Here is a 14,223-nt window from a genome sequence, read left to right on the forward strand (position 1 = left end):
TAATTTCAGTTGGTAAGGAACAGAACGTGCAAAGCTTATTATTATTACCTAGTAGACAGGGCTTTCTCTTTATAATCCTATAAAAGATTGGTGATACATTTCTTGGAGGCCAAAACCTCCTTCAAAAGGTATTGTGAAAAGAACTTTGAATCTCATGGTGTTACTCTTTTGAATGACTTTCATGACACAATGAAATTCTGTACTTCTTTACTCCAGGTTTGTCTCCGTTGTGCTAATGAGTTTCTGCAGTTATTTTTCATATCTTTTACTATATTCCCTCCTTTAAAATAATCTCTATGTTGAGAATCTTTTTTCTTTTATGTCTCCAGGATCTTGCCATGAAAGTGCCTGTCGCTGTTATCCGACTGCCGCGTGGACCAGATGGCAACAGCCGGGGTTTTGACCTTAACACTCCCCGTGGACAAGCACTGGCTTTTCCTAGCCTATCTGCTTCTAGGGTAGATACTGAGGACCTGAAACAGTCACAGAAGGCAAGGGCAGTGCTGAGAGAGCACTACCTGCGCAGTCTACTTGCTATGGCTGGAAAGATGGTCTGCTTTACCATGTATGAGAAGGGGACTGTGGAGGCCCGCTTTGGGACATCAGACATCGATATCCTCAACTTCCAAGTATCTGACCTGCAGACTCCATTGGGTGTGCAAAAAGAGGCATTGATTCGCTGCTCTGATGTCATCTCCTATGCTTTTGAACACTCAAACTAGTGTCTGCCAGTTGTGTGAAAGATGTTAAATAACATGTTTGTGGGTATTGTTGACCGAGAGATTAGTGAGAGGCAGGAAAGATTCTAGGAAGCATGTTTTGGGGTGCATGAGTGCAGTGAATAGTTAAGACTGGCAGGTAGTAAAGCATGAACTGTGTCTACCTACTAATAACCGAATTGGAAAAAGGAGAGGCAGATCACAATGAGGTCTAAAAGTGTTGGTTCTTGAAAAAACAACAGGTGAGCCCATAGTGATGTTAGTCATTAAAGTATTATGGTACCACACTGTACCAGAGAGAAAAGTGTGTATGCTACTATCTCTCTGCAGATTCATATAACCAAAAGACCGTCTGAGCTCCAATATTGACAAGTTCAGTGCCACCACAGGCCACAGTTAGAGGAGATGAATCTGAAAGTAACCCAGCATAATGCCTTTGGCTTTTAGGGTCACTTTTTGAACTCGCCATGAAATACAAAGCTTAGAAAGAAGCTGGTGGTATGACTGAGAGGTTGCGGGTATTAATATTGGCCTATAAGCTGCAGTGCCCGAGACAAGCTATTCAGAGAAACTGGGTCAGGCGTTCCAATGACCAAAAGAGCAAATGGACTGATCTCTTCCTCAGTCTTCCTTTTTCCACTGGAAAAAAGGAGGCAACATTTTTTTTCAATTGGGCCACACAAGGATCTCCCTACCTGTACCAAATGGCTATTCCTCAAACTATGCCATTGGCAAATGCCCTCACACCCAGACCCTCAGCTTTTCCGGAAAGTACCATATATCCATCAAGGCACCTTGGTGGGTGGTAAAAGAAAATTCCCATATTCAGAAAATTGCATTACGAGTTTCGTTACCACAGACTTGCTTAATATTTACAGCTGAAGTACATCAACAAATGAACCAAGTAAACATCAAGGCAGGCTTATAGGTGAACATTGCTTTATAAGGTTTCTATGTAAGGTTAGCTAACAAACTCGCTTTATATTTGGATTTACTGTTTGTAGTGAAATACACGTGGAAGAAAAACTTTGTGTGTAATCTCAGTCTTTTCTACTCCGTATTGCACAATTGCTATTTTAGTAACAAATCAAAGCGAGTATAAAATTAATAGCTGAACAATATTTTTTATTATGCAAACACAAATGTTGCTTAGTTAAGTAGGCACTGGTGAGAAGAATAGCTACCAAGCTTCTCTCAATTAGTCGGAACTGTGGTGCTCCGATCTTTGAGTGTATTCATGTTACCTTGCTACGCAGCATTTGAAAATGTAAATTTTGTGTTTAAAGAAAGGTCTCCTTTCTACCATTGATTTGAAGAAGAAAAAAAATTATGGAAGAGATTTACAGCACGTTTCCTTCAATGACTGATTTTTTCCTTAAGACGTTTTAAAATTATGCATAATATACATACTCTTCGTAAAATAATTTGTTGCTTGAACCTGTCAAAGAAGGGGGCCACAGAAAAAAGAACCAGAAAACAGAGAGAGCATGTTAGAAATGTATGGGCAAATTTTGTGTATATAATAATTAATTTATATAGAGGCTAAACTGATATGGTAAAAGACGCTGCTAAGTTTAACTAGACGGCAAGATTACATTTGTTTTTCTCTAAAGCTTTAAACATTGTTATGGTATGTATCTATGTAAAGTGCACTATCCCCCGCAAGAATATCTTGGTGCTGACGTTAAATAGGCACCAATTTTTATACATTCTTGAACAGAACGTGGTTTTCAGTTTCGGCCAGTCATCCTTCAGTATTTCATGAGGTCCACTGTAGGAAAAATACATTTTCACTGATTAATTACATAGTTTAAATGTGCGCGCACCTTTGCTTCTTGCTATGTAGGGTGGTACTTAACCAGTGCAGGAACCAATATTGTTAACAAAAACAGAGCATGTTCAGAATGTTTAAAGACTGTTATTGCATACCCTGTGTGTGTAAAATAGAGGTATGTTTGCGAAAGATAGATTAAGCAATGGATTCTTCCACATGATTAAAAAATGGCTAGTTGGTGCTATCTTCTGGAGCTACACTGGTTACCCAAGCTTGACCAGCTGCCAAAAGTGAAACAGAAAACTGGCAGTGCACAGAATGCAGATGACGTTTTGCAGTGACCCAGGATAACTGGTACAGAATCTGGAAATTGAGGGGGAAAATACTCCTTTAAGCTACATCATCTTCCTTTGTAGGTCCAGCCTAACAGTGCACATGTGCAGTCTATTGCAAGACATATAGTTATCTTACTGTGGGTTTAGAGCCCACCCATTGCTTTCCATTTGTAGGCTTGATTTTCACTCATTATTTTCTTGCTTTTTATTAGTTAGCCACATGGGCTTTCCTTCCTTTTCTTGTGTTTTCCTTCCCCTGGAGCATGGTCACATTACAATGTCCTTCCTCTGCTTGCTTTTTCAGGCGATACATTTTTTGTTTTTGTTTAACCATTCTGAGAGTGCTTGTGTTATACTGTTGTCTCCATCATGTACTTTTATCCTCCCTTCTACTGCTTCTGTGTTACTCTCTCAACCGTGTGCCTCATCCACACTCCCATTGCGTTGCCTTCTTGCCCTTTTGATTTCTCCCTGCTGTCTCGATGTTACTGTCTTTTGCTCATAAGTGACGGTACACTGTTGTCATCCGTCCTGCTGCTCTCATTGCCGTAAAAAAGCCACTGTGAGCACCGGATCCCCGTGCAAGGTGTTGGTTATCCAGAGGTCAGTACAATCCTGCTACCCTTAAGAGGAAGATAGTTAATTTTGGTGAGGCAAGGAAGGAGCCAAGCCGAGGCAGCATATGTGAGCTGCTGTAAGGGGGTAAGAGCCGCTAGGACGCTATAAGGAGAGTGCAGTCAAGGCAGCGGTTGATAATCCCCATCTGTCCCCTTCGCTGCCGCCTTCTTGCCAACACTGTGAACACCCTGCAAGTTTCGCTGGGGTAGTTGGTCTGCCTTGATGGTTGTGGTGACTGAATCAGACTGAGTCAGGGCGGCATTGTATTGGGGGTCAGAAGTCAGAGAAAGGGAGCCAGTTCCGGCATCATAAGAATGCTTGAGCACCTGAGCCCGCTGAAAATCAATGCAGCCAACCATTGCATAAGAGCTATTTCTCACTGCTTGCTCCCATCCCCGCCCTTCGTGACTGACCGCAAACTCGTTCTTAGCTCGTACCAAAAAGCCAAGGAAAGCCTAGGAAAGCGTAGAAGGGATACGGAAAGTCAGAGGCTGCCCCCCCCGCATTCAACTGCATCAAGTGCTGGAGTGGGAGCCTCTGTTGTTTGCACAGAGAAGCGGACCACAAGCTCCAGTCATCTCTACAGCTGATCCCTTTCGCGCCAGGAGGTGCTTGTTAAAAGCCCACTGGGACATGCCAGGGCCAAAAGCAGGCCTGTTTTTGCCTTCTGCGGCCCTGAATTCTGAACTACTGAGCCAAGGTAAGAAGATTCTGATACATTTATTATTAAGCAGTGCTATATTTTCGTAGCATTACCTATAGCCATGGGAAAACCGAAGCTAGCATCCAACCCTGTGGGCAATGGAAATAAAACTACTAGAGTAAAGGCCCCCATAACAAATTATTTAATAACTGCGATGGGACTATTTAATAATGAAATCTCCAATGCAGAGGAGTGCCACAAACACAGCCTTAAATGTGGCAATGGATGATACCAGGTCTGATATATTAGCTCTGGAGTTCGGATTAAATACTGATAACCCTCCAAAAGATACAACGCTGACCCGGCACAATACAAACAAGCATTGAAAATGCAATAGGTCTCGCCTTTTATTAAATTAACGCCATTTGCTTTGCTATACAATACCATTAGCAAAGCAAATGGCTTTAACTGAATCAAAGGCGAGACCTATTGCATTTTCAATGCTTGTTATTATATATAAGACTTCTTCATATATTGTTACGTTTTTAAATAACTTAAAACAATAAAAGTTTACCTCCTCCATATAACTCAGTCCTTACACCTGCCTGCCAACATAGGCGCATAAGCAGGATTCCCGTTTTCAACATCTCCCCAATTGCTCTTCTACACTAAATATTGATATATCTCGGCAGCATTGACCCTTTGCAGACCCAGGAAGCCCGGATTTGAATTTAGAGGTCGTTTCACACCCTAAGAGCGATGTCATGTCTTGTAATGGAATGTCATGTCTTTTAATGGAATGTCAGGAATGTCATGTCTTTTAATGGAATGTCATGTCTTGGAATGGAATGTCAGGAATGTCATGTCTTTTAATGGAATGTCAGGAATGTCATGGAATATCAGGAATGTCATGTATTTTAATGGAATGTCAGGAATGTCATGTCTTTTAATGGAATGTCATGTCTTGGAATAGAATGTCAGGAATGTCATGTCTTTTAATGGAATGTCAGGAATGTCATGTATTTTAATGGAATGTCAGGAATGTCATGTCTTTTAATGGAATGTCAGGAATGTCATGTCTTTTAATGGAATGTCAGGAATGTCATGTCTTTCAATGGAATGTCAGGCATGTCAGGAATGTCATGTCTTTTAACGGAATGTCAGGAATGTCACGTCTTTTAATGGAATATCAGGAATGTCATGTCTTTTAATGGAATGTCAGGAATGTCATGTCTTGGAATGGAATGTCAGGAATGCCATGGAATGTCAGGAATGTCATGTCTTTTAATGGAATGTCAGGAATGTCATGTCTTTTAATGGAATGTCATGTCTTTTAATGGAATGTCAAGAATGTCATGTCTTTTAATGGAATGTCAAGAATGTCATGTCTTTTAATGGAATGTCATGTCTTGGAATGGAATGTCAGGAATGTCATGTCTTTTAATGGAATGTCAGGAATGTCATGTCTTTTAATGGAATGTCAGGAATGTCATGTCTTTTAATGGAAAGTCATGTCTTTTAATGGAATGTCAGGAATGTCATGTCTTTTAATGGAATGTCAGGAATGTCATGTCTTTTAATGGAATGTCAAGAATGTCATGTCTTTTAATGGAATGTCAGGAATGCCATGTCTTTTAATGGAATGTCAGGAATGTCATGTTTTTTAATGGAATGTCAGGAATGTCATGTCTTTTAATGGAATGCCAGGAATGTCATGTCTTTTAATGGAATGTCAGGAATGTCATGTCTTTTAATGGAATGTCAGGAATGTCATGTCTTTTAATGGAATGTCATGTCTTTTAATGGAATGTCATGTCTTTTAATGGAATGTCAGGAATGTCATGTCTTTTAATGGAATGTCAGGAATGTCAGGAATGTCATCGAATGTCAGGAATGTCATGTCTTTTAATGGAATGTCAGGAATGTCATGTCTTTTAATGGAATGTCAGGAATGTCATGTCTTTTAATGGAATGTCATGTCTTGGAATGGAATGTCAGGAATGTCATGTCTTTTAATGGAATGTCAGGAATGTCATGTCTTTTAATGGAATATCAGGAATGTCATGTCTTTTAATGGAATGTCAGGAATGTCATGTCTTTTAATGGAATGTCAGGAATGCCATGTCTTTTAATGGAATGTCAGGAATGTCATGGAATGTCAGGAATGTCATGTCTTTTAATGGAATGTCATGTCTTGGAATGGAATGTCAGGAATATCATGTCTTTTAATGGAATGTCAGGAATGTCATGTCTTGGAATGGAATGTCAGGAATGCCATGTCTTTTAATGGAATGTCAGGAATGTCATGTCTTTTCATGGAATGTCATGTCTTGGAATGGAATGTCAGGAATGTCATGTCTTTTAATGGAATGTCAGGAATGTCATGCCTTTTAATGGAATGTCAGGAATGTCATGTCTTTTAATGGAATGGCATGTCTTTTAATGGAATGTCAGGAATGTCATGTCTTTTAATGGAATGTCAGGAATGTCATGTCTTTTAATGGAATGTCAGGAATGTCATGTCTTTTCATGGAATGTCATGTCTTGGAATGGAATGTCAGGAATGTCATGTCTTTTAATGGAATGTCAGGAATGTCATGCCTTTTAATGGAATGTCAGGAATGTCATGTCTTTTAATGGAATGTCATGTCTTTTTATGGAATGTCAGGAATGTCATGTCTTTTTATGGAATGTCAGGAATGTCATGTCTTTTAATGGAATGTCAGGAATGTCATGTCTTTTAATGGAATGTCATGTCTTGGAATGGAATGTCAGGAATGTCATGTCTTTTAATGGAATGTCAGGAATGTCATGTCTTTTAATGGAATGTTAGGAATGTCATGTCTTTTAATGGAATGTCAGGAATGTCATGTCTTTTAATGGAATGTCAGGAATGTCATGTCTTTTAATGGAATGTCAAGAATGTCATGTCCTTTAATGGAATGTCAGGAATATCATGTCTTTTAATGGAATGTCATCTCTTGGAATGGAATGTCAGGAATGTCATGTCTTTTAATGGATTGTCAGGAATGTCAGGAATGTCATGTCTTTTAATGGAATGTCAGGAATGTCATGGAATGTCAGGAATGTCATGTCTTTTAATGGAATGTCAGGAATGTCATGTCTTATAATGGAATGTCAGGAATGTCATGGAATGTCAGGAATGTCATGTCTTTTAATGGAATGTCAAGAATGTCATGTCTTTTAATGGAATGTCAGGAATGTCATGTCTTTTAATGGAATGTCATGTCTTGGAATGGAATGTCAGGAATGTCATGTCTTTTAATGGAATGTCAGGAATGTCATGGAATGTCAGGAATGTCATGTCTTTTAATGGAATGTCAGGAATGTCATGTCTTTTAATGGAATGTCATGTCTTGGAATGGAATGTCAGGAATGTCATGTCTTTTAATGGAATGTCATGTCTTTTAATGGAATGTCAGGAATGTCATGTCTTTTAATGGAATGTCAGGAATGTCATGTCTTGGAATGGAATGTCAGGAATGTCATGTCTTTTAATGGAATGTCAGGAATGTCATGTCTTTTAATGGAATGTCATGTCTTGGAATGTCATGTCAGGAATGTCATGTCTTTTAATGGAATGTCAGGAATGTCATGTCTTTTAATGGAATGTCATGTCTTGGAATGTAATGTCAGGAATGTCATGTCTTTTAATGGAATGTCAGGAATGTCATGTCTTTTAATGGAATGTCATGTCTTTTAATGGAATGTCAGGAATGTCATGTCTTTTAATGGAATGTCATGTCTTGGAATGGAATGTCAGGAATGTCATGTCTTTTAATGGAATGTCAGGAATGTCATGTCTTTTAATGAAATGTCAGGAATGTCATGTCTTTTAATGGAATGTCATGTCTTGGAATGGAATGTCAGGAATGTCATGTCTTAATGGAATGTTAGGAATGTCAGGAATGTCATGTCTTTTAATGGAATGTCAGGAATGGCATGTCTTTTAATGGAATGTCATGTCTTTTAATGGAATATCAGGAATGTCATGTCTTGGAATGGAATGTCAGGAATGCCATGGAATGTCAGGAATGTCATGTCTTTTAATGGAATGTCAGGAATGTCATGTCTTTTAATGGAATGTCATGTCTTTTAATGGAATGTCAAGAATGTCATGTCTTTTAATGGAATGTCAAGAATGTCATGTCTTTTAATGGAATGTCATGTCTTGGAATGGAATGTCAGGAATGTCATGTCTTTTAATGGAATGTCAGGAATGTCATGTCTTTTAATGGAATGTCAGGAATGTCATGTCTTTTAATGGAAAGTCATGTCTTTTAATGGAATGTCAGGAATGTCATGTCTTTTAATGGAATGTCAAGAATGTCATGTCTTTTAATGGAATGTCAGGAATGCCATGTCTTTTAATGGAATGTCAGGAATGTCATGTTTTTTAATGGAATGTCAGGAATGTCATGTCTTTTAATGGAATGCCAGGAATGTCATGTCTTTTAATGGAATGTCAGGAATGTCATGTCTTTTAATGGAATGTCAGGAATGTCATGTCTTTTAATGGAATGTCATGTCTTTTAATGGAATGTCATGTCTTTTAATGGAATGTCAGGAATGTCATGTCTTTTAATGGAATGTCAGGAATGTCAGGAATGTCATCGAATGTCAGGAATGTCATGTCTTTTAATGGAATGTCAGGAATGTCATGTCTTTTAATGGAATGTCAGGAATGTCATGTCTTTTAATGGAATGTCATGTCTTGGAATGGAATGTCAGGAATGTCATGTCTTTTAATGGAATGTCAGGAATGTCATGTCTTTTAATGGAATATCAGGAATGTCATGTCTTTTAATGGAATGTCAGGAATGTCATGTCTTTTAATGGAATGTCAGGAATGCCATGTCTTTTAATGGAATGTCAGGAATGTCATGGAATGTCAGGAATGTCATGTCTTTTAATGGAATGTCATGTCTTGGAATGGAATGTCAGGAATATCATGTCTTTTAATGGAATGTCAGGAATGTCATGTCTTGGAATGGAATGTCAGGAATGCCATGTCTTTTAATGGAATGTCAGGAATGTCATGTCTTTTCATGGAATGTCATGTCTTGGAATGGAATGTCAGGAATGTCATGTCTTTTAATGGAATGTCAGGAATGTCATGCCTTTTAATGGAATGTCAGGAATGTCATGTCTTTTAATGGAATGGCATGTCTTTTAATGGAATGTCAGGAATGTCATGTCTTTTAATGGAATGTCAGGAATGTCATGTCTTTTAATGGAATGTCAGGAATGTCATGTCTTTTAATGGAATGTCAGGAATGTCATGTCTTTTAATGGAATATCAGGAATGTCATGTCTTTTAATGGAATGTTAGGAATGTCATGTCTTTTAATGGAATGTCAGGAATGTCATGTCTTTTAATGGAATGTCAGGAATGTCATGTCTTTTAATGGAATGTCAGGAATGTCATGTCTTTTAATGGAATGTCAGGAATGTCATGTCTTTTCATGGAATGTCATGTCTTGGAATGGAATGTCAGGAATGTCATGTCTTTTAATGGAATGTCAGGAATGTCATGCCTTTTAATGGAATGTCAGGAATGTCATGTCTTTTAATGGAATGTCATGTCTTTTTATGGAATGTCAGGAATGTCATGTCTTTTTATGGAATGTCAGGAATGTCATGTCTTTTAATGGAATGTCAGGAATGTCATGTCTTTTAATGGAATGTCATGTCTTGGAATGGAATGTCAGGAATGTCATGTCTTTTAATGGAATGTCAGGAATGTCATGTCTTTTAATGGAATGTTAGGAATGTCATGTCTTTTAATGGAATGTCAGGAATGTCATGTCTTTTAATGGAATGTCAGGAATGTCATGTCTTTTAATGGAATGTCAAGAATGTCATGTCCTTTAATGGAATGTCAGGAATATCATGTCTTTTAATGGAATGTCATCTCTTGGAATGGAATGTCAGGAATGTCATGTCTTTTAATGGATTGTCAGGAATGTCAGGAATGTCATGTCTTTTAATGGAATGTCAGGAATGTCATGGAATGTCAGGAATGTCATGTCTTTTAATGGAATGTCAGGAATGTCATGTCTTATAATGGAATGTCAGGAATGTCATGGAATGTCAGGAATGTCATGTCTTTTAATGGAATGTCAAGAATGTCATGTCTTTTAATGGAATGTCAGGAATGTCATGTCTTTTAATGGAATGTCATGTCTTGGAATGGAATGTCAGGAATGTCATGTCTTTTAATGGAATGTCAGGAATGTCATGGAATGTCAGGAATGTCATGTCTTTTAATGGAATGTCAGGAATGTCATGTCTTTTAATGGAATGTCATGTCTTGGAATGGAATGTCAGGAATGTCATGTCTTTTAATGGAATGTCATGTCTTTTAATGGAATGTCAGGAATGTCATGTCTTTTAATGGAATGTCAGGAATGTCATGTCTTGGAATGGAATGTCAGGAATGTCATGTCTTTTAATGGAATGTCAGGAATGTCATGTCTTTTAATGGAATGTCATGTCTTGGAATGTCATGTCAGGAATGTCATGTCTTTTAATGGAATGTCAGGAATGTCATGTCTTTTAATGGAATGTCATGTCTTGGAATGTAATGTCAGGAATGTCATGTCTTTTAATGGAATGTCAGGAATGTCATGTCTTTTAATGGAATGTCATGTCTTTTAATGGAATGTCAGGAATGTCATGTCTTTTAATGGAATGTCATGTCTTGGAATGGAATGTCAGGAATGTCATGTCTTTTAATGGAATGTCAGGAATGTCATGTCTTTTAATGAAATGTCAGGAATGTCATGTCTTTTAATGGAATGTCATGTCTTGGAATGGAATGTCAGGAATGTCATGTCTTAATGGAATGTTAGGAATGTCAGGAATGTCATGTCTTTTAATGGAATGTCAGGAATGGCATGTCTTTTAATGGAATGTCATGTCTTTTAATGGAATATCAGGAATGTCATGTCTTTTAATGGAATGTCAGGAATGTCATGTCTTTTAATGGAATGTCATGTCTTGGAATGGTATGTCTTTTAATGGAATGTCAGGAATGTCATGTATTTTAATGGAATGTCAGGAATGTCATGTCTTTTAATGGAAAGTCATGTCTTTTAATGGAATGTCAGGAATGTCATGTCTTTTAATGGAATGTCATGTCTTAGAATGGAATGTCAGGAATGTCATGTCTTTTAATGGAATGTCAGGAATGCCATGTCTTTTAATGGAATGTCAGGAATGTCATGTCTTTTAATGGAATGTCAGGAATGTCATGTCTTTTAATGGAATGTCAGGAATGTCATGTCTTTTAATGGAATGTCAGGAATGTCATGGAATGTCAGGAATGTCATCGAATGTCAGGAATGTCATGTCTTTTAATGGAATGTCAGGAATGTCATGTCTTTTAATGGAATGTCATGTCTTGGAATGGAATGTCAGGAATATCATGTCTTTTAATGGAATGTCATGTCTTGGAATGGAATGTCAGGAATGCCATGTCTTTTAATGGAATGTCAGGAATGTCATGTCTTTTCATGGAATGTCATGTCTTGGAATGGAATATCAGGAATGTCATGTCTTTTAATGGAATGTCAGGAATGTCATGCCTTTTAATGGAATGTTAGGAATGTCAGGAATGTCATGTCTTTTAATGGAATGTCAGGAATGGCATGTCTTTTAATGGAATGTCATGTCTTTTAATGGAATATCAGGAATGTCATGTCTTTTAATGGAATGTCAGGAATGTCATGTCTTTTAATGGAATGTCATGTCTTGGAATGGTATGTCAGGAATGTCATGTCTTTTAATGGAATGTCAGGAATGTCATGTATTTTAATGGAATGTCAGGAATGTCATGTCTTTTAATGGAAAGTCATGTCTTTTAATGGAATGTCAGGAATGTCATGTCTTTTAATGGAATGTCATGTCTTAAGAATGGAATGTCAGGAATGTCATGTCTTTTAATGGAATGTCAGGAATGTCATGCCTTTAAATGGAATGTAAGGAATGTCATGTCTTTTAATGGAATGTCATGTCTTGGAATGGAAGGTCAGGAATGTCATGTCTTTTAATGGAATATCAGGAATGTCATGTCTTTTAATGGAATGTCAGGAATGTCATGTCTTTTAATGGAATGTCAGGAATGTCATGGAATGTCAGGAATGTCATGTCTTTCAATGGAATGTCAGGAATGTCATGTCTTTTAATGGAATGTCATGTCTTTTAATGGAATGTCAAGAATGTCATGTCTTTTAATGGAATGTCAGGAATGTCATGTCTTGGAATGGAATGTCAGGAATGTCATGTCTTTTAATGAAATGTCAGGAATGTCATGTCTTTTAATGGAATGTCATGTCTTGGAATGGAATGTCAGGAATGTCATGTCTTTTAATGGAATGTCAGGAATGTCATGTCTTTTAATGGAATGTCAGGAATGTCATGTCTTTTAATGGAATGTCATGTCTTTCAATGGAATGTCAGGAATGTCATGTCTTGGAATGGAATGTCAGGAATGTCATGTCTTTTAATGGAATGTCAGGAATGTCATGTCTTTTAATGAAATGTCAGGAATGTCATGTCTTTTAATGGAATGTCATGTCTTGGAATGGAATGTCAGGAATGTCATGTCTTTTAATGGAATGTCAGGAATGTCATGTCTTTTAATGGAATGTCAGGAATGTCATGTCTTTTAATGGAATTGTCATGTCTTTTAATGGAATGTCAGGAATGTCATGTCTTTTAATGGAATGTCATGTCTTGGAATGGAATGTCAGAATGTCATGTCTTTTAATGGAATGTCAGGAATGTCATGGAATGTCAGGAATGTCATGTATTTTAATGGAATGTCAGGAATGTCATGTCTTTTAATGGAATGTCATGTCTTGGAATGGAATGTCAGGAATGTCATGTCTTTTAATGGAATGTCAAGAATGTCATGTCTTTTAATGGAATGTCAGGAATGTCACGTCTTTTAATGGAATGTCATGTCTTTTAATGGAATGTCAGGAATGTCATGTCTTTTAATGGAATGTCAGGAATGTCAGGAATGTCATGGAATGTCATGTCTTTTAATGGAATGTCAGGAATGTCATGTCTTTTAATGGAATGTCATGTCTTTTAATGGAATGTCAGGAATGTCATGTCTTTTAATGGAATGTCAGGAATGTCATGTCTTAATGGAATGTCATGTCTTGGAATGGAATGTCAGGAATGCCATGTCTTTTAATGGAATGTCAGGAATGTCATGTCTTTTCATGGAATGTCATGTCTTGGAATGGAATATCAGGAATGTCATGTCTTTTAATGGAATGTCAGGAATGTCATGCCTTTTAATGGAATGTTAGGAATGTCAGGAATGTCATGTCTTTTAATGGAATGTCAGGAATGGCATGTCTTTTAATGGAATGTCATGTCTTTTAATGGAATATCAGGAATGTCATGTCTTTTAATGGAATGTCAGGAATGTCATGTCTTTTAATGGAATGTCATGTCTTGGAATGGTATGTCAGGAATGTCATGTCTTTTAATGGAATGTCAGGAATGTCATGTATTTTAATGGAATGTCAGGAATGTCATGTCTTTTAATGGAAAGTCATGTCTTTTAATGGAATGTCAGGAATGTCATGTCTTTTAATGGAATGTCATGTCTTAAGAATGGAATGTCAGGAATGTCATGTCTTTTAATGGAATGTCAGGAATGTCATGCCTTTAAATGGAATGTAAGGAATGTCATGTCTTTTAATGGAATGTCATGTCTTGGAATGGAAGGTCAGGAATGTCATGTCTTTTAATGGAATATCAGGAATGTCATGTCTTTTAATGGAATGTCAGGAATGTCATGTCTTTTAATGGAATGTCAGGAATGTCATGGAATGTCAGGAATGTCATGTCTTTCAATGGAATGTCAGGAATGTCATGTCTTTTAATGGAATGTCATGTCTTTTAATGGAATGTCAAGAATGTCATGTCTTTTAATGGAATGTCAGGAATGTCATGTCTTGGAATGGAATGTCAGGAATGTCATGTCTTTTAATGAAATGTCAGGAATGTCATGTCTTTTAATGGAATGTCATGTCTTGGAATGGAATGTCAGGAATGTCATGTCTTTTAATGGAATGTCAGGAATGTCAT

The 14,223-nt window shown here is 37.4% G+C and overlaps 1 protein-coding gene across 1 annotated transcript; it reads left to right on the forward strand.

Annotated features, from left to right (window-relative positions):
• Positions 1–338: 338 nt before the first annotated feature.
• On the forward strand, positions 339–722 carry GEMIN7 (gem nuclear organelle associated protein 7). Its single transcript, XM_085627729.1, has one exon. The coding sequence runs from the start codon at positions 339–341 to the stop codon at positions 720–722; it is 384 nt and encodes a 127-aa protein (XP_085483855.1).
• Positions 723–14,223: the final 13,501 nt, after the last annotated feature.

Source organism: Triturus cristatus, chromosome 9 (assembly GCF_964204655.1).
Source record: "Triturus cristatus chromosome 9, aTriCri1.1, whole genome shotgun sequence".
NCBI lineage: Eukaryota > Metazoa > Chordata > Amphibia > Caudata > Salamandridae > Triturus > Triturus cristatus.